Below are 27,598 nucleotides of genomic sequence, written 5' to 3' on the forward strand. Positions count from 1 at the left end.
CTGCCCTGGAAGAGCTTCAGCGTCCTTTTTCCAACCTTTTTCTCTTGGCCTCGTGTCTATGTACAGTGTGACTGGTTGATCCCAATGTCCCTGTGTTTCAGAGCCAGATAGCAAGAAGACAGGGCTGCTCCAGGACCAGGGAACTTACTGAGGAACAGCAAAGGGTTTGTGTAGACAAAAAAAGAGCAGTGAGAAACAGGGAGTGATAGACAGCGAGAAACTTGAGCACAGTGTTAAAGGATATGGTCAAAAGACATGGGATAATGTGTCACAGTGGTCTGTCTGTCCATCCGTCCATCCCAACTGCCCTGTGTCCAGCTCAGGAGATCATACAACGTCCGGGACATACGGGTTGGGAATAGCTTTACAAGACCAATCAGAGGAGAGCGTGGCATCCTTCAGAACGGCGTGGCTGCCCATACATGTCGCAACATGTCCAGTCCAGCCGTTATTTACATCCTCTCCAATGTCAATGGTCACTGTTCCAGAACCTGGACTAAAGGTGTTAAGAGATCTACACCACGGCAGAATTTAGGTGTCTAGTGTATGTTTTTTTTTTTTTCTCCTTCCTTTTCCCGACCTAGTAGTTGACCTTGGTGACGGCTCGTTCGCGGCCGCCGCCCTCCACCAGCTGGTTGACGGAGCGCTTGCGGTTACGCTTGAACTTGTTCAGGTCCTTGTCGAAGACCTCGCCAGAACGCAGCGCTGACACCAGGTCGTCGAACTCCCCGCCGACCTCATCTGAGGCACCGCTTTTCTTGGATCTCCGTTCCCGCTCCCTCTGCTCCTTGAGCTGGAGAGGGAGAGGAGAGGTCAGAGGATAAAGATGGAGATAAGAAGGGGTTAACCCGTGTGTTATACATTTCATTTTTTAAATTTTTAACCAGAAAGTATCAGAATGCCAATTTAGCAATGACTGATAAAAATCATTTCTTTCTTGGACAACATGATAAATACAGTATGTATGTATGTTTCAGGTTTGTGTCTCACCATGGCTTCCATCCGTGCCCTCCTCTCCTCCTCGTCCTTGCGTCGCTGCATGTTCTCCAGGTCTTGCCGTGCTTCGCTGAACGACTGCAAGAATGTGTCGAAGATCCCAAAGAACTCGTCGGGCTGCATCCGCCCCTCTTCCTCCCCAAAGTGCTTCAGAGATTTGGCAAACTGTACAGAGATAACCATGTATATAACTTTTAGATAAGCGAATGAAAAGCTGGCTGGTACACAACTGATAAACACACAATGATCTAAACTAATTCACTAAAACCAAATGCTCCATAGTATCTTTTGTACTCTCAGCTCTTGTACTCTCTTGTACTCTCAGCTCTACACTTTAAGTTTGTTCCTGTAATGAGAGGCATACACGTGAGCTGGCATATGTATGTCTTTGCTCAAATTCATCTGCTGGTACACATCGCTTGATGTTCTCAGAAACTGCAGGAACAGACACACACACACATAAACGCGCACAAGGTGGGAGAATGACTGCATGATTTGACCACCGTATGTCCGCCCTGTTCAGTCCAATCTGTCCAGTGCTCTGTGCCAGAACGATGCCTGCAGCCAAAACTACTCTACATTCCTGCACACACAGCTTCATCCTGCAGTATACAGCAGAATACACAGTGAGGCCTTGCTAATATCCTTTAAATACAACAATGTGATACGTGCAGGAATAGATTCTGGCTACGTACTGTAGGGGTCAAAGTTAGTTCTTCTGGCAAAAATAGAATACAGGTAATTTTCCCCTTTTAATAGCATACTTATTAATCCTAATTATACTGGTTTCAGTAAATAAACACTTAACCTTGATATAACACAGCTTTTCAGTCTTGTTATTACTATGGTGCTCATTTTCAAAGTTGACATAAATAAAAGCAGCAGTGTAAGAAACTTTAAAACCCTTTATTGAAGATAACAGTACTGCAATGAAAAAATTCTCAATTACAAGCAAAGGTTCTGCTTTCAAAATTGTATTTAAGTAAATGTACAGATGTATTATCAGAAAAATCTATTTCAATCTGCATTAATAGTTTTTTGTCCACTTGGGGGCAGCAGAACCAGATATAAACACAATATTATCATATCTTATGAAGTTATTCAGACAAATGTGTTGGCAAATAGTTGTATTTACATATCTAGTAGATAGATAGCAACATTAGCATTCACCTGGAGTTGTGTTCCTCCTTTTAGCTGTTTTGTTCTACACCAACTCCTGAGGGAAATATCTGACTATTTAGCTGCTAAATGCTCTTCTTTAGAGCTCCGCTAGAGCTTTTTCACTGAAGAAAGCAAAACTGATGAAAGTACAGTTTGAAAAACCCAAACAATGATCCAAAATAGACTTTCATTTCCATATGATTCAGGGGAACTGCACAATCAGGTGATGAATCTTTGTGGGTTGGTCACAACAAGAGAAACCTTTCACATTACACACAGTCATTTGATCCATTCTTTATATAAAAACACTGATTAGTGCAGCTTTGCAGCATCTAAAGTAAACTCATTATACAGAATGGTCCCTTTCAGAGTGTTTTATTAATGATAAAATTATGTGTAAGCAACATTTTAATGCTGCAGCTGGTCAAGGTGGAGCTATTTCTAACTACTTTATATCCTGTTGTGTAGTTTATTCTATATATGTGCTTTAGATTTTGTAAAATGATCATACTATTTGGAGGAAAACTGTCATATAAGCTACATGGAGTAAAGAGTATAATTATTTTCTCTGGAATTTAGTTGAGTAGAAATATAAAATAGTATAAAATGGAATTAACTAAGTCATGTACAAGTACTTGAGTAAATACTTTATGTACTTCTTTAAGTGTTTAGATTCTAAAGTAAATAATAAATGGCACTGTTTTTTCTAGACTTGTGTTTTTCTTCCCCACCAATGCTGGCTGATTTTCCATGTGAGCTTTTGTTTTGGGTGCGTGCTGCACATTAGGTAGTGATTTGTTGTATGTACCAGCAATGGCTCACGTAAAGGCACAGTGGAGCTTTCAGACGACCTAAGAATAGCAACAGTAAGAGCATCATGCCGTTATTGACTATGATAACATATAAAATACCTTCACAAGCAAATTACTGTGCAGGCATATCCATTTGCCTATGTGCTGCCCCGAATCAATCAAATTCAAAAGTTCACTCAGCGAGTTATAAAGCAGCCATGTCTACTGTACTTTACTACTCAGCTCTACTCTTATCTTATGAGCGAACAAAGTGACAGAAAGCCATTCCACTGTATGTGTTCTTATTGTTGTGATATGAAGGAGTTGGGGCTCGCACTTTTCTGAGGATGCAAAACCATCCTGTTATTATGGGCCGGTCACCATGGCAACCACCACCATCATCGCTCTCCCTCCTGTGATTATGTGTCTGGTCAAATCTGTTTCCTCTCATCCCCTTGGGTCTGTGCTAAATGAGTAAACACACACACACACACACACACACACACATACAGTGAAATCGAGAATATGAAGTCACAGAGATTTAGCTCCTCTCATACAGACAAACTCACACAAACCCACAATGTATTCTGTGAGAGGCTAATTATTTTCTTGTTTAACTGTTGATAGAGTATTACATGCGTCCCTGTTGTTTCAGTTCTAGTTTTCTCATATTTGCTTATCATGGATGTTGAATGAAGACATTGTCAAGCACTTAGATTTAAACCTGTTCAAATCCTCAGATATGTACAGGCTGTTTCAGTTTGCCTCTGATTAATACATCCTGGAATTGGTCTAGCTCAACTGCTTAAATCCTGCCAATTATTCAGAAGGTACTGTGACTGCTCTGCGTGTGAGAACTTGCATGAAGCACATTATTTTTTATCCAGCACAAAACTTGTACAGGAAGAAATAAATGGTAAAGATTAATCTGACATTCTGCAGTCTGATCCCTCCACGGACACTAACACAGTGACGACCAGAGGACAGCAGCCAAGCTTGTCTTACAATAGTCTCACCCACTAGCCACCTAACCAGCCTGCCAGCTGAGCCGTGCCAACTTATTAAGTGCAGGAAGAAACATGGTGAGTAATGGTGTAATAGCTAAAGCATAACGGATTACTAGCTTGAGGTGGTAGGTTCAATGAAAGTGGGCAAGTGGGAAATTAAGTGTTGGATATTGATGCTGAGCTGGAAGTGAAAGTGAGAACAAAACATTGCGTATATGCAGGGAAACTGCAGTGCCGTTTCTTAGAAGCTCATGTCAGATGCTCCTGTTTAAAAGGATCAAAATGTATTTCATTTTAAGCTGTGTTACGTTAGCTTTGATCCTGTTAATTGCACACAACATGGAGAAACAGGCCCCGTTGTTGCTCGCATGGTTGGCCATCAGATGTTCCATTTCTGTGAAAATCCAACTATTGACTTTTAAATGGACTGCAGTAGAATTTTTGCATGTTTTAGCCCATTTACAGCAACTTACATACATTATACTTCCACAATATATTTTCCAAAGCAAACAAGTTTTTAATTGATATCCGGGGAGGCAATGTTGGCTGGTCCACGTTGGTCTGGGTTGAATGATCTCAACTTTTGGATGGATTGTCATTAAATGTTGTGCAGACATTCAGGATGAAGCCTACTGACTTAAGTGATCCTCTGACTTTTCATCTAGTGTATCATCTTCTCAAAATTCCAGCTTGTCCAAAATTTGGTTTATGACCCAATAGCTGCTGAACGAATGACATTCCCATCAGTCTCAGCTTATGTTTAGTGTTAATTGTCAAATGTTAGAATGCTAACACGCTAAAGTAAGATGGTGAACATGGTAGAGTAAACATTTTATTTGCATGTTAGCAAGCTGATCTATCTGAAGGATCCATCAATATGGCTGCTTTTATTGTCGCCAAAATTAAATTACTGCTGTGTAAATCCACCCCGACTTAACAAATAAATCTCAAATTACAACTGCGTGATAATGTAATGATAACGTAACTTGGTTAATAATAAACACAGACGTGACATGGATTTCAAGTCTCTACGAGTTGATTCTCATATTGTACTGAAAAGAACTGAAACTAATGGCTGCGGTTTAGATTTGAGAAATCACTTAGGACAAACAACACTTCAGCATGCTTTGGGTTGGCAATAATATGAAGTATACATAATAAGAAGCAAATACGCTCAAATGTGCAAAGACAGTGGTTTGGTTGTATGAATGATGAAAGAGTGACTTGAAGAGCACTCCGATGAAGGCAGATTGACGATACACGTAGGTGCTGTTTTTAATGTTCCAACCCATCTACTAACGGTGTTTTATTATCCAAATTACTGCCTGGACCTGCATTTTTTCTGCCACATTTAGCACTAGTGTTCATAATTCATTTTATCTTAGTATTTCCCCTTCAACAGCACATGTGGCGATGGAATATTTAAAATCACTCCCTGCTCTGGTTTTTTCTGGTGCTGTTTTGTTCTTGGATAGAGACCGAATCTTGTATTGTCTGTGAACATGTCGATGATGTGGGTGTGTGGATGTGTTGTTAAGTTTAAACCTGACCAATCTCTCTGGATAAGAGAAAAATCCCCTCTCTCCTCTGGAAACCTCTGTCCCAATAACCCACATGACCTCGGACAACTGTAATCCTTTGTAATGTATGTAGTAGTGTCTGGTGTGTGTGTGTGTGTGTGTGTGTGTGTGTGTGTGTGTGTGTGTGTATCTCTCTCTCGCAGACACACACACACACACACATTTGTTGCTATGGAGCTTTATGAGCCTCAGTGGACTGCCTGCTCTGTTTAGTCGTCCTCTTCTACCTTCTTAAGTCCGAAACACTGACCGCACACCCACACTTCCATATTTGTATTCCACTGGAAACCGTCGCGTCAAGGAGCTTTGACAAGCTTTGAGTTAATGCGTCAGACTACCCACTTACCAACCACACACACACACACACACAGAGCCACAGACACACGGTCCTGTTAGGAAACGTGTGTGTTTAGAGTCTGGGCCGGTGAACACAGGTTCTTTTGTTTTCCAACTTTAACCGGTGCCTTGCTCCTCCCGTTCTTTTCCCGTGACGTCCCAACTGGCCCGTTTTCCCTCCAGTTTTTTAACCGGCCTCCTCCTTACACAAATAATTAAGTAGAAGGGAGGTTCTACATGAAACCCAAGGGCCCTTCCTCCTCTCTTTCACTCCATCTCTCTCACAATCTGTTGATCATTTGGAGAATTTAAGCAATTGGGGGTGTTTAGCATCATTATGTCAATTATTTTGAATAAAACATGGGCCTTGTAATAAAGCAGAATACAATATTATTTAAATGTAACTACTGAATGCAGTTTGCAAGATTTAAAAGCTTTTAATGTGTCATCATCAGAATGCTAAATGTGTAACAGAACACCAGAGGCCTGCAAATTAAATAACATGTTCGCATAAATCTTTTCAACACTGTCTACTTTTTTAAGCCTTTGGGATTCCCACAGTTCCACTGATATCTTCAGCTCACATACTTCCTACCATACATCAATACGTGAGCCAGCAGGGTTCAAAAGGCCGTTTGTCCCAGATGTACAAAGAAGAAGAAGTGTTGGATTTTAAAACACTAACTCAAAGAGACAAACAACAAGAAGACATAAGGGGGAATCCAGGGTAATCTTTCAGTGCTGGGTTTCCCCAATGCTGCTGAAGTCATCACACTGGACTAAGAGTTTCTCCCTTCAGTATTTTGTCTTTCCTCCTCCCTCCTCCTCATCCTCATCTGTCTGACATGAATGCTTGGCAGTGAGGACAACTAGCAAAGGATTCATTAAAGCCACCCACATGGACATATGAACTTACACTTACAGTATGATGTGCTCTCACATTCACATACGTTAGTCGTTGTCTAACTGAGTGGTTAAGCAGTTAGCTACCTTGTCCTTGGCTTCACTCAGCTGGTCCTCCAGTTCAGAGAAGCTGAAGCCAGCCACAGTGATGAAGTCACCGATCACGGCCACAAACTTATCCCCACGTTCCCTCGTCCTGCTCTGCTGGTAGTGCAGCTCCTGTGGCAAAACAGACAAGAGGCGTGTGACTTTCAAACTAAAAATTTACCTTGTAAATTTACTTGTGAGGCTGATGAATGTTTCATATTCACTTAAGCTTTCTGTGAAATACATGCCTCTGTGTGTGTGTGCACGTACAGTAAGCCCTTGTTTCTGTGTGTGGTTGCAAATGTGACATTTAGCGTTCCATGTGAGCGTGGAACATTACCAGCATTTAAACACTTCACCCTGCTGTCCCTCTCTGCAATGCTCAAAAACATAATTACAGACAGGAGAAGAACCAATGGGAGGGAACGTGACACAAACTCACTGCCTCGAGAGCCTTTAGTCCACTTTTGATACTGTGCACCTCTTTTTCCAACTCCGCCAAACTGGTGAAAGAAAGAAAGAAAAAACCGGATATTAGTAAAGTGCCTCATTTTTACCCAACAACTCTTGGCACTGCAATACTTTAAATGCCTTATTGTAGATATGGTGAAAGTGTCTTTTCACTGTGAGGGTCCCTACAGGAGAGAACATGAGTTCAGTGTTCTAAGAATGAACTCACTTGACTTTTGCAGCCTCTGGTACACTGCTGAGGTCTCCCTGGATGTGCAGCGTGTCAGGGTAGTTCTTCTCAAAGATCATGATCAGGTAGTGCAACATGGTGATGCTCCTGTTGAATCACAAGCACAGACATACTTTAAATTCACTAGGAAATATTACTTCTTGAAGAGTTACCCAACAAAGGATCATCTTGAGCACAATCTTTAACCCTTTGAACCTTGAGCTGTTTCTGCCCAGTTTTAACTCCCTTTATTTGCAGGTTTATAGTACAGATAGTTACTAATTGCATCTTCAGACTCTGAAGAAGAGCATGTAGCTCAGAACGTCACTAGTGGACATCTTATTAAACTGCATCATAGGAAGCTACAGTGTGCGGACTTTCATCTTTCTTTTGTAAATCGTTTCTTTGGTCCAGTACCTGTTTGAAGTTGATTGGATGTGCGCGTCTACTACACTTTTTGAAGTGGTACTATACAATACATTTTCTAAATCACCTTTTATTAAAAAAGGTGTTTATGCATTTTGATATTGTTTAGGTCTTTTCCATATATCAATGGACAGAGGAGAATGTCAGTGGTCAATGAATATGAGGACCCTCAAGCCTTAGTAAATGCACTGGTACATTTTTGTGGATTAGGTCACTCCCTTGTGTTTTTTTGTCTTATTTCCATTTGGGATGAATATGTTTTCAGTTTTGGCACTACAGTTTCCATCATGCTTTGGGTGATGCACACAGGAAGTGTAACATTGCCCATTGGAGAAAATAAGCAATGGCTGCAGTCGAAAAGTACCTCCCATCGTCTTTTTCTAACCACTTTTCCTTGACCTCGATGGAAAACGTCATGAGGTCAAGGAAAGATGTGAAGGAGAATTCATGAGGACTCATGAGGAAGAGACAGCCAAGGTGCTGAGAGAATTTGACTGCACTTACACTGGGCTATGTAATTAAACGACGACGGATGTTATTGACGCGGGTCTGCCGTGGCGAAACTACAATGCTGTAGATGGACTACAAAAAGCTCACCCTGTGCGTCTTTACCGTGTTGTTTCATGCCGGCTATATAAACGTGGACAACACAGTGAAAAATATCACTTCATTACCAAGGTCGGAATTAAATTTAAAAAAGGAATATATGCTACCAGTCACAAAACTGAAACGAAATTGTCACATTGAGAATGCTTGTTCACGCTCACTCTCCTGAATCCCAATTATTGTATTAAAAATGAATGTTAAATGTATGCAAGATAGACATAACATGTTAGGCTACAAATCTACTACTGTACGTATCATCATTCTTAAATTTCAAACATTTTGAACACAGCTTTGGACGGAGGGGACACAGACCGCTGTGGATGTGTGATGTGGGTTTAATCGTTTGAGTTTGTGAATGGTGTGTCGCTTGGTCACTTTAAATATTGCTGCCGCAAAGAATTGTGGGACAGAATTATCTCCTTTCCTTTCGTAAAAGGATGGTCAAGTGTACCCTATGCTAAAGCAGATTAGAAAGGAAGCACTGAAGCACCTTTCCTTAGCATGTAGATAATTCAACCAGCTCTTATCATGGCTGCCACTTAGATACCTCCAAGTCATTTCACTCAGTTAGGAACCTTCCTAAGCAAAAAAAGACTATTCGACTGCAGCCAGTGTCTAGGAAAATCATGCTGCATCTATTAGCAACTAGCAGTATATATCATAACCACTGCAGCATGGACAACCATCAGCTGGATTACTTTCCATATTGACCAAAAAGGTTATTATGTGTCAAGATCTGAAGTTCTGGGGTCCTTATTTATATGGTTTTTAAACAAATGTCTGGACATTTATCTACAACAGACTTCAGAGTAACTAGCACTGTGCTGATTCCACCAGTATGTCTGTAAAATCTGTGCATTCCTGTGCATCTGACTGTGAGAGGAAGGGGCATGATTTCTGATGCAAAATTCATCAATCATGTGCTAAGGTTTAATTTGACCTCCACTTCCAATCCCCACTGGCCCACCTGTCTATGCTGGACTTGGTGTCAGCGATCTTGTTGAGGCTGGAGACCTTGAAACCGTAAGCATTCCCCCTCTGGCCCTTGTTCATGAAGTTGCCGAAGGCCAGCACTACCTCCAGCATCTGAGTCAGCCTCTTGCTCCGAACCACCTCCTTGGACGCATTCAGGATGGCTGGAGGAAAAGAACATTGAGAGAAAAGGGGGAGAGAGAGAGAGAGAAGCAGCTGGAGAGATCATATAATAGGTGATTGATACAGAATGTGCGCACTTTGTGTAGTGCATCACTTAACCTTTTATATTACATAATAAACTGGCCTTTTTCCATCCCCTTCCATTCTGTTTCTCTACTCAGCCCCCATGGACACACATGCAAACTAAAGCCTCCACTGTACATGGCCCAAAGGTTCTCATCCTTTCCTTCATTTTTAACATTCATCATAATGATTGATCAATACTCCTCAAAACAACTGGGCAGCTCGGTGGGGAAACCCATCAAGTCCTTCCAACCATCCATAAAACAGCAGGGGGAGGGGAATATTCCAAACATAACCCCATGCCGTCCGTTTCTTTCCCCCTGAGAACAGACCTCTCTGGCAGAGTGCAGGTGCTTCCCTCTCTCCACTGAGGAAACCTCAGTGTGAATGTGAAAATCATTAAGAAAATCCATATTGTTATTGTTACAGTTCTTTCTGCTGTGATACATCATGGGAACCATTCTTTTGGCTCTGCTGACAGTGTTCTGCTGGATGCAGAAAAGCCTGGCAGCACACTGCACCGTCTTCTGAAATGCCTCTATTGAACATGCTGGGTGGTCCAGGGCAATGTAGTCTCATCTCGAGTATATGACAAGTAAGTAACATGAATAATAAAAGGGGATGAGAACTTTATTATGGGCATCGATGAGCTGTGTGGTTTGGGAACATTTGGATCCAACAACAAAGATTCTGGAGGCTTGAATCAATACTCAAACTCACAGGATTATGACTCTGCTTGTACTTTCTTTCCATTCCTGCTGGCCACTAATGCATGTCAGAGGATACATTTTATTTGATCTCAAACTATAATGGATATCCTATCTATAGCGTTTAATTAGTCTCAAAACCCGTGCACATAAAAAACAGGCGCGTGCACGTGATACAAGCACACAGAACAGTATACGTGAACGGAAAAGCATCCTTGCAAGAGAGCATTTATGCTCCATGAGCACGAATGCGGTCCTGCGAACACGGGGCTGTGACGTGCTCACGACTGCTCGCCACTCGCTCGCTCGTCAAGTTGACTTGAGACTTTGGAGGCGGAGATGGAATAGACGGTAGCTGATGTCTTTTGTTGTTTAATGGCGGATTGCAAACAGCTTTTAGGTGCATACCACCACCTTCTAGATGTGAGTGTGGATCTAAACAGTTACTATACAAATACATTCAATTCTCCTATTAATTCCCGTGTTTTCTAAAAATCTGAAAATAACCCTGTACCCTACAACCCCTGAACTCCTCTGCAACATCTCTCTAATACCTAGTGTCATGTGATTCCTTTGGAGTGTAATTTTAAGTGTCTGTCACTCTTGTTGATATCTAGGACAGTATAAAAATACATGCTCCACTGTTTCCTGTAGTCCGCAATGTTCACATCTACTCGTAGCATGCTTATTCATTATGTTTAATGTACTGTTCAGACCGGTGTGACCAAACCTCACATCCACATGAATTTAATTTCTATTTTTGCTCTCTTAATTCTGAATATTGTTTGAGCTACGTCAAGTATTATGTTTTGCCTTGTATCTGACTGCATGTATTATATACTTGTTAGTGCACTGCTGGAATCAGAACCTGTCAAAACTTTGATTGGTTTGACTTCCTCTATCCAGCTTAGCGCTTAAATGGTTGTTCTCTCAGGCAAATACTGTCTTTGACTGTGCCAGTGATCAAACCAAACAGCCAATCAAAGGTCATGGTCAGTATTAAAAGTGACCAATTAAAGAAGCAGAGACATCAGCCACTGTCTATTCCATCCCCGCCTCCAAAGTCTGAAAAGTCAACTTGACGAACAAGCGAGTGTTGAGCAGTTGCGAGCGTGTAGGGAGGGTCGAGCTCGCGCTCATCAGAGTCCTGTGCTCGCGAGACTGCATTTGTGCATGCGGAGCAGAAATGCGAAGATGCTTTTCCACTCACGGATAGTGTTCTGTGTGCTCGTATCACATGCATGCGCCTGGTTTTTATGTGCACAGGTTTTTAGACTAATTAAACACCATACAATCTGACAAAACTGCTGCAGCACACACAGGGCAAAACTGTCAGTCAGCACTCGCTGGAAATAAAACAGTGCTGGCACATATAATATGATGTTCTCATCAAGGCCCAGAATACATTTAGGTCAACAGGGAAGTGTCTTTCAAGTAGCTATGGCTCAAACAGACATTATGACAGCTCAGTCATGACACACCCATGTGCTCACGCGTGCACGCACACACGTCTATGGACCTAATTGGAAGCCCTTTTCCTCAGTCTTTGAACTGAGCTGCAGTGTTTACGAGAGAGGCTCTTCCCTCTCAACATGGGCCAGCTTTCCAAAACAGCCTCCCTGGTAACCTGGAAGCCTGCTTGCAGGGAAAAACTAGACACTCGCTCTCACCATACACACACACTTGCACACTGAACACATAGAAGGGATTTCACAGGGCATTGTGAAAAGCATTGGTCAAAGTGTTCAGAGCTGATGACATTTTTAGTGTCTGAAACATTTTTTTTGCCTCCGGCGTGTAACCGTGTACAGTCATATCAAAGTAGTACACCCTAAAAACATGTTCTACAAGATTTAATTTAATCCTCTGCCCCATTTGTATGCAACACTGTTTAAACCACATAATAAGTGCACTGTTTTAAGACAGTTCTGATCAAAGGAGGCCAATGGTAGTTAATATTTCAGCCATTTAAAGCATAAATGCAGTGTTTCCCCTATAAATGTACAGACCTGGTGGGCCGCCAGGCCAATGAGAACCTCTACCAGGCCAAAAAAATTTTCTTTTTTTTAAATGCCAAAAATAACGCCAAATATCTATTAATTCAGAAATCAATAGCATTTGGGAGCCTCTGTGCAGCGTTGTTCCGAAACATGAGTCAACCTCTGTGTTGCTGCCTGGGAAACTCTTTGTAGCATAGCTCCTTTAAGGAATAGAGCAGCGTGTAATGTGCGTGCGTAGTGAGTGTGTGGTTGAGCGAGCGGCTGAAAAGTGGCGGTGAATGTGACACAGTGTCAGTTAATAAATGCTGCAGCTTCTCAAGACTGAGAAAAGTATCGTCTGTTGTTTTCCCGACTGCTGGCAAAATAAAGGGGGTTAGCCTAACCTGACCAGGCTCACTTAAGGTGGATTGAACCTTACGGTGGACTAGCTACTCTCATTTTAGTGTCAATCTCACAATCTTAGCCACTCCTAGACAGAGGATGGAGTTTTGTGCACCCCCAACCCGAGCTTAACACAGCACTTATTTGACACGTGTCAAGTACACACTGAACGTGTTATGCAGAAATAAGTAGGCAATGTACTTTAGCCCGAAGTAGTTGTAATAAAGTTCATTGTTGGTCATTGTTGTTTTTAGTGCTTTTCATGTGATTGGTTAACAATAAGAAATATACAGAATATTGCCAGTCTAATCCTTTAAACACATTATCAGAGATAAGCTATTAATTACCACCAAGCTGTTTGTCCTTACCTTCCACCTTAGGCTTGGTTTCAGCTAGACGCTCTGCAAACTTCTTCTTAAAGAACAGAGCCTGCAGTCTCTGCTGGTAGTGGTCAATTCTGATGAAGGGAAGAAAGAGGGAAAATGAGGAGAAGAAGGAATAACACAGAAAGGGAGGTGAGTTACATTTGTCTCCAGGGAGTGTAAGTTCAAAGCTAGAAGTCACCCAATCGTCCAAAACACACTCACAGGCCTTTTATCATGTAATAGGCACCCATCAAGTTGGAGATTTGACAAATGGGTATGTTAAACTTGCCCAAAAGTTCACTGAGGGAGGGAGAGTGAATTTCAAAGAGGGACCGGGGATATTAAACGGCCAAAAAAGGGAAATAACAAAATCCCACATGTATTCCTCAGACCAAAGGAGATGTGGTCAAAAGGAAAGAAAGTGGACAGGATAATATTTCACAAAAGGAAATGAAAAGGTTTAATTATCTTGTATAAACAGTGCAGATTCTTAGAAAGGATGGAATTCAGAAAAAAGATCACTGCTGATTTAAGATGTCTCTGTTCTCTGATGTGTTTGGATGTATCAAAGGGCAGCCGTGACATCTTTTCTCAGCTAAATGATGAATCAAAGCTACATCTGGGGCTCCTTCTTTATCCCAGCCTCCCCTTACTGCCTCACAAGTTCATTTTTTTGAACAGACACTGTGCTTTTTTAATATTTTAGCAGTCAAACAATATGCTATACAAACATGTCACCTCTGTCATATCATGAAGACACTCATGAAATCACTCAGTATATTTCACACCAAAAAAAAAAGAACCAGCCCTGACTGAAGCATCTCCAAGTATTTCAGATGGTTTGGCTGCAATCAAAAATGTTTTACACATGAAACAACAAAAAACCAGACACATAGCACACCAATGTTGTTATGTGAAGCAAAGCTGTATACAGTACTTCTGTGTACCTGCTCATTTCAAAGAGGAAGCGATCAGCCCGAGCCATGCGCTCCAGCTCATGTTTGTGCTCCTCCAAGAGATCAATGTCACTTTTCTCGGGGATAAACTTCAGCAGCTGCAAAGACACAAGGGCAGTGTTAACCCAAATGTCAAAGCTACAGTGAGTCGAGCAAACTAAAATCTACATTATCACACATTTTCCAGAAAATTCTCTTTATTATTTATATATTTTATTTAGTATATTTATTTCATAGCACTGCCATGCACTATTGTACTACCTGTACAATGATCTTGTACAAACAGTACATGGCAACAATCTCACCTGTATTTATATTTAATTTATTGTTCAGCTCTTGTCACTTTGTCTTAGCAAAGTGCAAGTCTTACCCTGTCAATCAAATCTATATGCATTGCTTTTAGCTAGCCAACCAGTCGTAATAGACTTAATGAGCTCTGCTACTACGCTGCTGGACATGTCCATTAAGCAGGTATCCAACCTCACCTGCTCCAACATATCTTTGGCTAACTCTTCTCTCTCATCCATCTCTAGGATCGCCCTCCTGATCTCTTCATTGCTCATTTTTAACCTACACAGAGAAAAAAAAATTGTAGTTAATAATGGCAACATATGATCACTACACAATGTTTGCTGCATTCTGGATAAAAGCATCATTCTTAAGAGTTTGTATTCACACCTACATTTGAACACATTCATTTGGACGATGTTTTAATGGACTAACACATAACACACAAACCTGGACCAACATTTCTGAGCGTGATACTAATATTCTGTGGTCTGGACCAATGTCAACCCCGGGGGCACTGCCAGCTGTTTCCAGTGCATCTGATCAGTGTTAAGTGTGCTGGGTTGTGATCAATAACAGCATTGTTACTCTGTGCATCAAAGCCTTATTGACCAACTGCTGACCCCATTTGGGTCTAGTTCGTACCCCTGGGTCATTTACTATTGACACGAAAGTGAGTTCAGGGACCATGCTGCAGTTTTGTCAGACAGAGGATGGCCTTAGGAAGCCTGTTTATTGATCTGTAAAGAAAAGGGGGTTAGGATTCAAATTCTCTAAAGGGTTTTGGATTATTGCTGTTAGGAGATGTACAAATGGTAACCATATTGTTGGGTGGGTCTTAAATGATGACAATTGATTCCGGTCAGATATAGTTGGACTCAAAGCCACTTGGGAGGGGGGGGGGGGGTCAATTTTATGTGTCTTAATTGATTTTATATGGTTAAATTTGGAGACTGACAATCCTTGAGCGTTTAAAAATAGATAAAAACCTTAGTTTGTTGAAATCGGAACACTACCCCTGAGATGCATCCTTTCCTAGATGTTTTCATCTGTCATAGGGCTAAGTTTGTTCTTCCTTTCAAAAAAGAAAACACATGGTTGCTAATTTAATTACACTGACAGCTGTCCTTGTGTGTCCATTAAAAACATATATCCTGTATTAGACATTAGAGGCACCCGCCTCAAGCAGCTCCACACTGTAATACTGTTAACATTAACCCCTGACCCAAAGGCTGCAGTATCACGTATTTCACGTCAGCCTGTGCTGGGACAATCACTTCAGAATCATAATGCAGTTAATAATATCCAGGTGTTAACTGATGGCATGATGTAGAATAATTAATAGTTATGACTTGGACCCATACTTTGAAAGCAGGATGACACAATTTTGTGCACGTCGGCCGTCGATGACCGACAGCTCTTTGACCTTCCTCGTACTGACGTATATGTCATCCATAGAGCCCGTCTCTTTCTGCAAAAAAGATCAAGACAGAGAAACAGATTAACTTTGCAACATAGTCCCATTTCTAAGAGTTCTCAAACAAAACGCAATGCCTGCACAATGAGATGCCTCTTCCTCACATCTGCTTGACATCTATCTTGTTTAGAGATGACACGACCCCTTCTAAGCATTTAACAATGTGTTAATTTGGAACAGATTTTTTTTTTTAAACTTGAAAAAAACTAAAAAGAACTGAGGTCAGTTATTGCAATTTGATCACCGCCACTATCAAGCGCAGAACAAAAGGTTGCACTCTAGCCAAATACTTTAGTTGGCCCCAGGTCAAGATCACTGACCTGTTTTTGCAGTCAGTAACTACATATGTCAGGTGTTATGCATCATTTCTGAAAGGCTATAATGCAGATCTCATTAAAAATGATAAATAATGGACTGAATTGATGAATGTGTCCAAAAACATCGAAAAAAGAGGAGTAAATTCAAAAAATGTCACAAAATCATCTCGGTAAAAGCAGCAAATCTAAAGCAGGTCTTAGGAGAGAAAATCTTTTTTGGTGAGTCACCACTGCAAAACACAATGCGGGCAGGCCTATAAACCTCTCAGAAGAACAGGAAACACTGTTCAAAACTTGGTTCAGACGAGTCAGATATTTTTGTAAGCTTCACACAAATGTAGTATTAAAAATCCACATGGGGAAAGAATACATGTCTGAGAAAAATGGTTGGGGCTGAATGTTAAACACATTCTATTTATGGTCCGAGCCGGTTTCCTGCTTGCCAGAAAATGTCCTTTTTGAGGTTGCTGGGTATGACGTATGTAAAACAGATGCGGCTTGTAAAGAAAGTGTCGTTTTTCCATGCCCGCGTTGACCTACGGTGCCTGGCAGCAGACTGAGGTTGGCACTGGGTTAGGGGGACAACTCCCATTCACTGGGTCTGCCAAAGCCCTCTCTGCCCACGCGCTAAAGGCAAATTTGCCAGCTTGTGTACAGCCTGTGCACTCAAGCCAATGCAACTGAAGACTATCCCCTTCATCTTTTATAACCATTATTAAGTGGCGGCGATCAAAATGTGGTCAGGTGTTTGAACTCTCTTTTTATTTCTTTTGTGTGAGGCAACATGGTTTTGGAGGCTTTTCCAATATGCAAGTAGCTGCACTTAAATTCAGGCATATTCTGCTCGCTTCATGATGAATTATGACAATTAAGGCAATGAAACATGTTGATGGTAATCAACACAATAACTAAGATAGAAATGTGGATGATAATGAGAAATAAGGTAAAGATGATTAAGATTAATGCTATATTTACACCTGGGCTTTTGGAAACCTCCACAAACCTCTAAAGTCTACAGCCAACCAGTTTTATTTATTTGCTATATATTCTACACTGTTATTCATACAGGGAGGAAAATAATACATTTAAACCTGCAGTAATTGACTTTATTAACCACTTGGGGCAGTGAAACAAGCTGAAAATACAACATGGACATGTTATCACCTTATAAAGTTGCTACAGCGAACAGATTAGCAAACAGTTGCCTATTTACACATTTGGAGTCATGTTTCTAGGGACCAGAAGAATGTCAGTCCCGTATTCTCTCTCCTTTTAGCTCTATTTTGGTTTTACCCAACTCTTGAGGGAATTATCTGACACTTAAGTTGCTAAATGCTCCACTATGCTGACCAGCTAGTTGCTAAATTTGCCTTTCTACTTGGCTTTTTCCCCACTGCTTTTTCAACAGCTGCCTGCTGTATCTGGAAGTGACACTAATGAGAGTGGTGACAATGAACCAAGACAGTAAGTGGTCAGAACATCAAAACAATAAGTTCAAAGATGCTAAAAAAAGCTCCAGAGAGCTGAGGGGAACTGCAGAGTTGAGTGATAATTCTCTGTGGGTTTGCCACTATGAGCAACACCTTTCAAATTAGTCATATGACCCATTGTTACATGTCACATTAATAAATACACATTCATGATATAAATAACTCTCTTTGCTGGCTGCCTGCAGTATCGCAGAAGAGAAGGGGATAGTGCAATGAAGGTAGGTAACCGTGTTGTAAAGAAGCTGGAAGACCTTTAACTTACCTGTTTGAAGGATTGGTTAGTGAGCAGGTCCTGCCCAGGCAGTCGGAGAGTGCAGAGAGACAAAAAAAATTGAAAACACATGCAAAGATTAGCACTTCAAGCAGAAAAAAGGTGGTGGCTAGAGCAAAGAACTACAACTATGCACACTACAAGCTGAAGCTGGGAAGCCCTCTGCGAGAAAAACAATCTACTGTTTAAGTCATCAGGGGCTCATGAAATCTGTACTAGTGCCTGAAATGTGCCTATGTTGCATAGTTGAACAAACTGCCCTAGTTTGCTTTCAGTATTCTTAAAGAGGCCATGTTTTTTAGAATGTATTTTGATGGCATCCACATCTGCCTTGACATGGAAAGACAAGAACATGAAAAATGAGTGTGGAAAAGTAACTAATCCTACAGAGGGCAAATGTAAACAAAAGCCTTTTCTGACCAATGACAAGCTTAAAATGGCAATTCTGCCACGTATAAACACTGCAATATTGTCCAGTTGAATTGAATCTCACTCCTGCCAAATGGAACTGAGTTGTCAAAGCCAGGAAGATCTTGGGTTTTTATGTGGCTATATCTATAGAGATCTGCATTTAACCGTTGGCTTGCGCCAATAAAAACCTGCTCTATATAAATAAATACCCACAGTAAATCACTGTCAGCAACAACCTCAAACGACCCATTACTCTTTAATAAAAGTCTGCAAAGTGAAGTTGTGCTTTTAGCTGTCAAAAGGCTTTTAAGCATGGCAGTAAAATGCATTATAAAGGAATTCAACAATGGTAATGCCTCTTTAGAGTTCATGTATTGCCCCTCCACTGAGCTTTACAGACCTCACTTTAAACTGCGATTACCAGAAACTAATTAGGACATATTAACATTCCACTTAAACCCATTTGAGGCAGTAAAATATGTCAATTTATGCAACTGCACCCAATATTATCACATGACAAGTGGTGTGTAATTAGTTTGTAGTGAGGGAAGTAATTACTACGTACTGTATGGTATTGCCCCAAAGGCGTGTATACTGCAATTATCCTATTAGTTAGCCCCTGGTTCAACATGGTGTAGTCAATTGCCTCTTTATTTTAGCACGCTAGCTTCAGTAAAAAGTTTCCTGTATCGTGACTCCTTGTGACTTCAGTGGTATTGACTGTTTCCTCTGTTATACTGATCCATGAGCCCATGAAGACCCAGACAGTTCCCCAATTCTCACACAAATGCTCTAAAGACACTAGGGCAAAGCTTGAGTTCTGTGGCATCTCTACAATAGGGCATTCAGCAGTGAACAGCTGCTCATGTTAGCCTGGAGCTGGACCCTTGGCGCTGTCACGAGTCCTTTTAAAACATCTCATAATACACACACACACACTCTCTCACCATTACATACTTCACTAAATAATCAAGACCAAATTCACACTTCAAATGAAACTCTGAAACTTCTATATGTTTGATGTTCGCCAACACAAACACACACACACACACACACACACACACACACACACAGATTGTAAACCATAAAACTGCAATCCAGAATTGTGTAATCCACTCTCTAACAAATCCAAACCTGCTGTCTCTGATAGGCTGAAAACATCTTCTCTATGTCTTTGAGGTCAAGGATCTTGAAAGCTTTCAGGTCATCAATGTCATTCCAGATGGTGCCATTGATCATATTCTGCAAAAGCATGGAGGGAAAGAAGGGATTAACATTCAAACACTAATCAACATAGCAGGTGTTGCCTCTAAATCTTGTGCTGTCATATGATCTGGCATAATGCGTATTATCATCAGACGTAAAAATTTCATAATGATCATACGTTTAGGACAATCATGGTAAAATTAAATATGGTTGAGAAAGTTTAATATTTTTGCACAGCAGCAGACTAGTTTAGAAAGATGTTGTCCGTCCTCTCACCTCTCCTAGTTTAGCCCAGTTGAAGGACTTCAGAGGATGTGAAGGCTGAGGGATGGACTTGGAGCGCAGTGTGGTCGCTGAACTGAAAGAAGAGGGAATAGGAGGAGGCGGGGCTCCAAAAATGGGAGGGGCTCCTGGTGGAGGAGGCGGGGCGCCAGGTGGGGGAGGAGGTGGCGGTGGAGGCGGGCAGCTGAATGGTAGTGGAGGAGGAGGTGGAGGGAAGCCACCCATCATAGGTGGTGGAGGTGGAGCCACTGGGGCGCCAGGAGGAGGAGGAGGCGGGAAAGACACAGTGCCGCCCTATTGGAGGGGAAATGGGAAATTAAAATTGAAATGATTGTGTTTTAAATAACATTAAATTACATTCATTTGGCGGATGCTTTTGTCAAAACCGAGTTAAGATAAATGCATTCATAATTAAAAGGAACAAAAGCTAAAGATGTCATCGAAAAATAGGAGTGCAACCCCAACCCAAATAAACAACTAAAAGCTTGTTATCAGAGTTACAAGTACTTGGAGGCAAATACCAAAAATGCTCTGAAATTTTGGAAAAATCTGCTTGTTTGCTGTTTTATCAGGAGTTAGATAGGAAGATAAATACCAATTTAATCTCTGTGTATTAGAACCCAACAAAATTAGCACATAGTCTGGGAGCAAGGAGAAACAGCTAGCTTTCACAAAATGAGGAAAAACAGGCCTTCAAAAAACTCCCAAAAGAGTCTTACTTACATGTTACATCTTGTTAACTAGCAAACTACCCAACAATACATCCAAAAATCACCTGAGTTTTGTTCTGAGGTTTGAAAGAATGTAAACATAGCTACTTCACAATGACGACAGGACTTCTGAGATGCTGCATTCAGTTACTGGGCCCAGCTGATGTTGATTAGCAATTAGCATCAATGCGTAAGCTAACGTAAGCTAAATTATGCAAGCTACAATGTCTCTTGCTACCTGTTTCATACATGTACATTTATAATGAGTAATATGGCAGGTTTGGAAGGTAAAGGTTTAGGTAAGGTTGTAAGGTTTTGTTGGAAAACAGTGTTGACTTCCTCTAGTGTTTGTGCTAAGTTAGGCTAAACACATTTTGAACTAATTTCTGTGGTAAAGCCCATACAATAAGGTTAATATTGATCTTGTTGAATTGCAGTAGGAAAGCAAAAAATATTTTCTGTAAATTCTGGAGCATTCCTTTAACATTGTTCTTTGATTGTTCTTTGGGAAAACTGTAGGGAAAAATAATTGAATTTAATATAGTTTAAATTTAATAACAATGTCCATTAGAAAAATACAAACACTTGGCCATTAGCTACATGATTACAGAGCAGCATATCACTGACTCATACAGCATGTTATATGCCATATTATATAAAAAGTAGCACTTCTCACAGCTATGTCATTGATGCGTGAAGATAGGTCCATGACTTGTTCCCTGGCTGAGCGCAGCTCCACACCCTCACGCTGGAGTTTATCCTTCATCTTGTTCAGAGTCTTCATCATATCCTCTTTTTCCTGGGTCTTGGTCTCACATTCCCGCTCCTTTCTCTCCAGTTTAGCTAGCAGCTCTACATGATCTAAAAGCAGACAAGGGAGGCACAGGTTGTTCACATGGTGTGAATGAAGATCATGAACTGGAGATAAAGGTACACAGTGGAGATAGACATTATAGGCAAATATATAAACACACACACACATATACATATATATATATATATATATATATATATATATATATATATATATATATATATATATACATATATATATATATATATATATATATATACACACACACATACAACTATTTCATTGAGATGGAAATGAATTCAGAAAATGTGATGCATTTTCTCCTCCAGTGCAGTGCGTCAAACAAGTCTTACCTTTCCTGAACTTCTCTGCCTGGTCTCGCCACTGTTTCACCTCATTCTCATTGACCAGCCTGTGAAGCAGGCAGATAAAAATGAGCATCAACACAAAAACAGGCAGGTAAACTGAGCACAGCCTTGCACAAAAAGATTGCAGGTAAGGGTCAACTGCAGTCCAACTAAGTCAAGCCGGGACATTTTGAGGAACTTTAATGATCAAACTGATCATTGGCAGTAATAGTTGACTTCCCATTTGTGAGGGATTCAAATTCATTGCCAGCATTGACTGGGTTGTTGCAGTTTTCTTTCCAAGCTGTATAATACAATATTAGTGCTGAAATAAATCCTGCAAGGCTTGAATCAGTTATATTCAGTTATGAATTTTAAACAAACAGGGTTACTCTGATGTTCTGAAATAAATTTAAAATCTGGTAATGTGTGAGAAATGAGTGTTCTTGATAATGAAACAATTAGAGAGTTTCACATGGGTGAAAGGGAAACTATGAGGTAAGATGTAAAAAAAAAACTGAAAGAGAAACAGAAAGATCATCACAGTGTTTTGAGAATTAATTGAGAAGAAAAAAGATCAGAAAATGAAACCTTGAACATTGGTGGTAGCCATGGCTAGAGTTGAGAAAATAGACATTTAAGACGTTTCAGTGTCACAGATTTGCACACAGTATAAACAAACAATAAAAAAGACAGAGCACGAGAGGTGGAACTGCTGAACAGAGAAAGTACTGAGGTACGACTGCCAACGAGGATAAAGTAACTTCACTGCGGTAATGATTCACACTTAAATGCTTGTAATCAATTCACATGAGGAAATCCACAAGGCAATTTAAAGGCAAATTGGTCATTAATCAGATTTAAGTCTTTTCAGATCTTGCATTAGTGAACAGAACTGTTTCAACTTGATTGCAAAGTCAGTACAGCTTTAATTACAGCTCCACGGATCCAACTCAGCTCAATTAACACAGAAAGACACAATCACTTTATTGTTGACTAGTCAAATATACCTTTACTCAGCAGTGGAAAAATGTGATTTGTACAAGAGTGTTAATTTTGGGTCAGGCACACGTGTGAGTAGTCAGAGCCATCGTCATGGTGACCGCATATGATGAATGACTTTGTCTCCCAGTTGTTTTAACAGTTGTTTTAACGTCCCCCTTCCTCCCCCTCTGAGCCGCCACGGCACGAGACATACGTTTTCACCCGTTAACCGTCAGGGCCTCCGGCACGCAGCCAAAATAATGAGGAAATGGCAGTTTATGCATCCCTTTTCCAGGCATAACTTACTCTAGGAGAGTTTATGGAAACACAACAAGGCTCTGGCAGTAATGTAAAGCGGGGGATAGGTTTTGACCGCTATGATGGATCCACAATGGACAGTAATGGATATCTGGGCTTAGATGCAGAGTCCAAGTTCGCTCTCTGTACACTACTGGAAAGAATTACGCTTAAAAGTGTGCTGATTGCACAAACAATGGTGGCTGAATTAGTGAACAGGGTAAGAGCTAGCAGGGGCCAAGGTTTACCACGCTACATGCTTTATGGTGCTTTCAGCGCTCAAACTAAACACATTCATCATTGACCTGAAGCTCAGTTTACAAATAACAAAAATGAAGAGAGTGGGAGAGAAGACTGATGGTGAAAGAGAAGAATGACAGCACGTCAGGAGGAGACACTGATGGAAGAGACACATACCAAATGTACTGTATAGACAAAGCCCTGAATGCCATCCTTTAACACTACCTACACTCAGCACATGCCGCGGTCTTTGGCTTCTGCACGAGTCCAGATTAGTTTCAAAATTCAGTGAAACCCAAACCACAAAACCCAGCAAATGTCAATGATCATTTGGAAAAAAAAATCTCTCTCTGCGACAGTGTAAACTGTGCCCATGATGACATACAGAAAACTTCCAAGTCCTAATGCTTGGTTTTGCTTTATAAAATGATTACTTCTCCCCGTTGTCTCCTACATGAAGCCAAGTGACTGCTTCGCCGCACCTAAACATGGCTGACTTGGCCGGGCTGCCCGCTTAATGCGATTAGAGCAATTTCCTTTTGATCTCCGGCTTCCGCTTTCATGCCAATTCACGCTCAAAGCATGGCTTCCTCTGATTCTACCCACGACCCCCTGCTGCCATCTTCACTTCACCTCACCTTCCTGTTCAATCACAGTCTCCTCTCTGACCACTGGCACAATAGCTAAAAAAAAAACACAAGTCTTATTACGCATGTGATTACTGGTTTCCCTACACTAAAGCTCTGATGAATAACTCACAATATTTCACTGCTTCTCTGCCTTCTTACCATGCCTCCATCATTCTGACATTAAAGCGCATAATGTTGATATCAGTCTTGTCTTTAATCTTAGTTGGTTGGATGCACTAACCACAAGGATTTTTCCAGAAATGAGAGCATGTTTACAGCTTCAGAGGATGAGGAGAAGCTTTTAAAGAAAGCACTCATGGGAAGTGCAGTGTACTTAAAATAACTCTCTCATATGATGAATGAATTATAATGTTTCATCAGCATTATCCTAAGTTGCTTTATAAACATTTGATAACATCTGACTGCATTTATTCCCGACCTTTACTGTATATACAGTATATTTATATAAATGCGACACAAGAGGAAATATTAATACTGTATGACAGCTGTTAATGACATACATGCTGTATTTTCACATCTGCTTCGAGTGAGGATAACGAGATTTCACTTACATGCGAATGATGTTCTTAACATTGAAGTTGTCCAGAGGGGCCAGATCGGGGTCTTCTCCCTTGTCGTCCTGCAGGACTATCTGCTGGAGGATCCTGTCTAGAAGCTGCCAGTGCTGCAGGCTTCCTCCGCCACGCTTATCTGGATGTGGAGTCAGAGACAGAAATGCTAAGGTGATCCCAATAAGAAAGAAATGCTGTGCTGATTTGGTTCATTCATGTTGGTAACATGACTTGTTGTGCAGCTACTCACAGGGCATCTGCAGGCAGTGTTGGAGGATGGAGAGGAGGTGTGGGTAGGCGTCTGTGTGGCTCAGCTTCTTCTTGACCATCTCAAACATGGCACCTGCACTCTTAGTATCTACATGGGTCTATTAAGAAAAAAGAAACACATTACAATTAAATCTGACCATTGCTCTGCTTGACTTTTGATCATTTGAGTCATACAGACACAGCAGTACAGTCACTCATATTAATGTGACAACAAAATCGCTGTCTAAAGGTAATTCTAAATTACTCACTATATCAAATCTTTTGGCCAATTCTGAGTCATCTTCATTCCGCACCATCTCGAAGAAGTCCAAATGCCTGTGGAGAAGGACAGATTCAGCAGTCTGAGATGACCAAGCGTTTACTGCACCTTTGATTGAAGTGTAATTATTTGCTTCGTCTGCACTCCAGAATAATTACTGAGGAGGATATTCTTTTATTGCGCCATTGCTCATTAGGCGTCTCTCTCTCTCTCTCACCTATCCAGAGTGGCGTTCTCATGCTCTCGAAGCTTGTCGATGACCGGCTGGATGCCCAACATCAGGAACTCGTACCTTAAGTGGAGGCGGAACTCTAGGTTGTCCTGGAAATAAAAAAGGAAACAATGAGAGCGGAAGGTGAGACAGGTGTTAATAGATAACCCAAATAGGGAGGTGGGTAATAATATAGAGTATCTGGAATACTTCTGAATAATTAAGTAGTTCTGAATGACATTTTTGCAAATTACAGAAGGTAAATCATAATACAAAAAAAGTTAAATTACCTTGTTAAATAATTGACTGGTTGCAACACACAGTAAAATTAAAAAAAATCCTGTAACTTTTTTCACCCTCACATATACAGAATTAAACAATTATGACCTCTTTCCCCAAGCTTTATTCAAAAACTGTGTCTATGTTAGTTTTGGATATAAGTGTTGGTTCTGACCTCCCCAGCTCCAGCATTGAGCACAGCGTTGATAAAAGACATGATAGCAGTCTTTAAGTTGACTTCATCTCTGTAGCGGCCTGTACTCCTGTCCAGCTCATTCAGCAGCGTCTAGATAGTCAGAACAGATGGGAAAGTTAGTCAGCAAGTATGTTGGATGGGAATCGAAAAATATATTTCAACGCCTAAATCATCAGATACTGTAGCAACGAGTCAGAGGTAAAAGGAACATGTCACTGAACCGATGTGGAAATCTTGATTTGCAAAGCTGAGTTGCTCTAACACTAACAACTGGTGGGACCGTTGTAACACAGAGGTCACTGTTCTCACTTCTCACAGCCTTCGCTCCCTCTCACACTGACCCCCGACATATTTCTGCAGCTTAATCATAACTCAAACTAACATTAAAAGGCCTCAAGTTCTGAATCACTCAGCTCCTGTGGTGTTAGCTTAGCCTGAGGTGGCATGATTTACCACACGCCCCGGGGGGACGTGTGAGATGTGGCGTGTTGACTCAGTCCTACTAGTTGCTAAAGCACTACACATACCCTGACCTCCATAACTCTGGATGTCCTCACCTGCCTTTAATACGGCCAGAGTGTTGACTTAACCTGAGGCCAAGAGTCTGAGGCACTGCAGCATGAGTCCCCAAATTATCAGAATGACCACAGCTTGATTTATTTGAGCATTACTCTGAAATATTTTGTCTGCCCTTTCCCATAATCCCTGTCTACCCCATGTCTCCAGCAAAGACTCCTTAAGTATGCAAACACCAAGAGATATGACCTACAATTTAAGGAACGTGGCAGCTGTTTGCTTTTGTTAAAGATCACTCGACTTTCCCCTCACCTGAAAGCGAGTCCTCTCAGCAGCGTATTTCTGGTAGTGCGCCATAGCCTGCAGCACCTTCTTGTGTCCGTCGGGGACCAGACACACGGCCCCGAGAATCTCTAGCACCGCCACTTTGGTCTTGACGTTCTCTGTCCGCAGGCTCTGTGAGATGGTGTTGATGCTCTGCGGGTGGGCCAGGACGTGCGCACGGCCCTGCGAGTTGTTCATCAGGGCCTTGATACAGCCGATGATGGACGTGTGGACGCGGCTTTCTGATGTCTCGTAGTCCATACTGCGCAGGAAGTTGAGGAGGCAAGTGAGGCCATCCAGCTCGATGAAGCGTGTGACAAACCTGGAGGAGGAGGAGGAGGAGGAGAGAAAAAAAACACAGATTTAGACAAGTATAATAGAGGGTAAAGTGGCATAAAGGTCAGCTCAAAGTGTCAAAATAGAGTTGAGAGGAGAAGCATTGCTGCAGCTGGTAGAGAGTGAACAGCAAGCTCATGGATGCTTCATGATTAACCCTGCAAAGCACCATACATTATATATACAAGGCCCTTTTTATTAAAATAGAAGCCTATGTATATGCATTCTTTAAAGTAAAAGTAGCAACACCAGATTGTTAAACTGTTCCATAACAAGTAAAAGAGCAGCATTTAAATCCTTGCTTAAATCTAAAGTATCAGCAAAATCTACTTTAAGTGAAACAACTCATGCAGAAAAACAGCCCCTGCATGTGTTACAGTATACTGTATATGCAAAAGTATCACAGTAAAACTAAAAGTTGGTCAAGTTGGACCTAATTTTAAATACAATGTGTCATATTTTAAAAGGCAATTGAATGTTTGTGTGTAAAATAGCTGTAACGGAGTAAAAAGGACAATACTTCCTTCTGAAATGTAGTTGAAGTATAAAGCAGCATAACATGGAAAGACTCAAGTTAAGTCCAAGTACTTTAAAATTATACATAAGCATATTACTTAAGTGAATGTACTTAGTTACTTTCCACCACTGGTATTGATTGAAAAAAGTCCACATC

General features: G+C 41.0%; 1 protein-coding gene across 6 annotated transcripts in view; it reads right to left on the reverse strand.

Annotated features, from left to right (window-relative positions):
• Positions 1–394: 394 nt before the first annotated feature.
• Positions 395–27,598, reverse strand: part of daam2 (dishevelled associated activator of morphogenesis 2) — a 94,323-nt gene continuing 67,119 nt past the window's right edge. For 5 of the 6 annotated variants that reach the window (XM_042436858.1, XM_042436860.1, XM_042436859.1 and 2 more), the window contains 21 exons: positions 26,578–26,911; positions 25,729–25,839; positions 25,281–25,384; positions 25,053–25,119; positions 24,785–24,902; positions 24,535–24,673; positions 21,819–21,877; positions 21,328–21,512; positions 19,936–20,235; positions 19,588–19,695; positions 18,034–18,063; positions 15,852–15,958; positions 14,685–14,769; positions 14,191–14,297; positions 13,247–13,335; positions 9,540–9,708; positions 7,541–7,648; positions 7,304–7,364; positions 6,862–6,993; positions 991–1,161; positions 395–793 (listed from right to left, as the gene is read on the reverse strand). In XM_042436858.1, the coding sequence (XP_042292792.1) occupies positions 581–793; positions 991–1,161; positions 6,862–6,993; positions 7,304–7,364; positions 7,541–7,648; positions 9,540–9,708; positions 13,247–13,335; positions 14,191–14,297; positions 14,685–14,769; positions 15,852–15,958; positions 18,034–18,063; positions 19,588–19,695; positions 19,936–20,235; positions 21,328–21,512; positions 21,819–21,877; positions 24,535–24,673; positions 24,785–24,902; positions 25,053–25,119; positions 25,281–25,384; positions 25,729–25,839; positions 26,578–26,911 (2,797 nt within the window). In that variant the 3' untranslated portion in view covers positions 395–580. The remainder of the gene's footprint in view (positions 794–990; positions 1,162–6,861; positions 6,994–7,303; positions 7,365–7,540; positions 7,649–9,539; positions 9,709–13,246; positions 13,336–14,190; positions 14,298–14,684; positions 14,770–15,851; positions 15,959–18,033; positions 18,064–19,587; positions 19,696–19,935; positions 20,236–21,327; positions 21,513–21,818; positions 21,878–24,534; positions 24,674–24,784; positions 24,903–25,052; positions 25,120–25,280; positions 25,385–25,728; positions 25,840–26,577; positions 26,912–27,598) is intronic. The other variant, XM_042436862.1, reaches the window with a different exon arrangement.

The sequence above is a fragment of the Thunnus maccoyii genome, chromosome 16, assembly GCF_910596095.1.
Source record: "Thunnus maccoyii chromosome 16, fThuMac1.1, whole genome shotgun sequence".
Classification (NCBI taxonomy): domain Eukaryota; kingdom Metazoa; phylum Chordata; class Actinopteri; order Scombriformes; family Scombridae; genus Thunnus; species Thunnus maccoyii.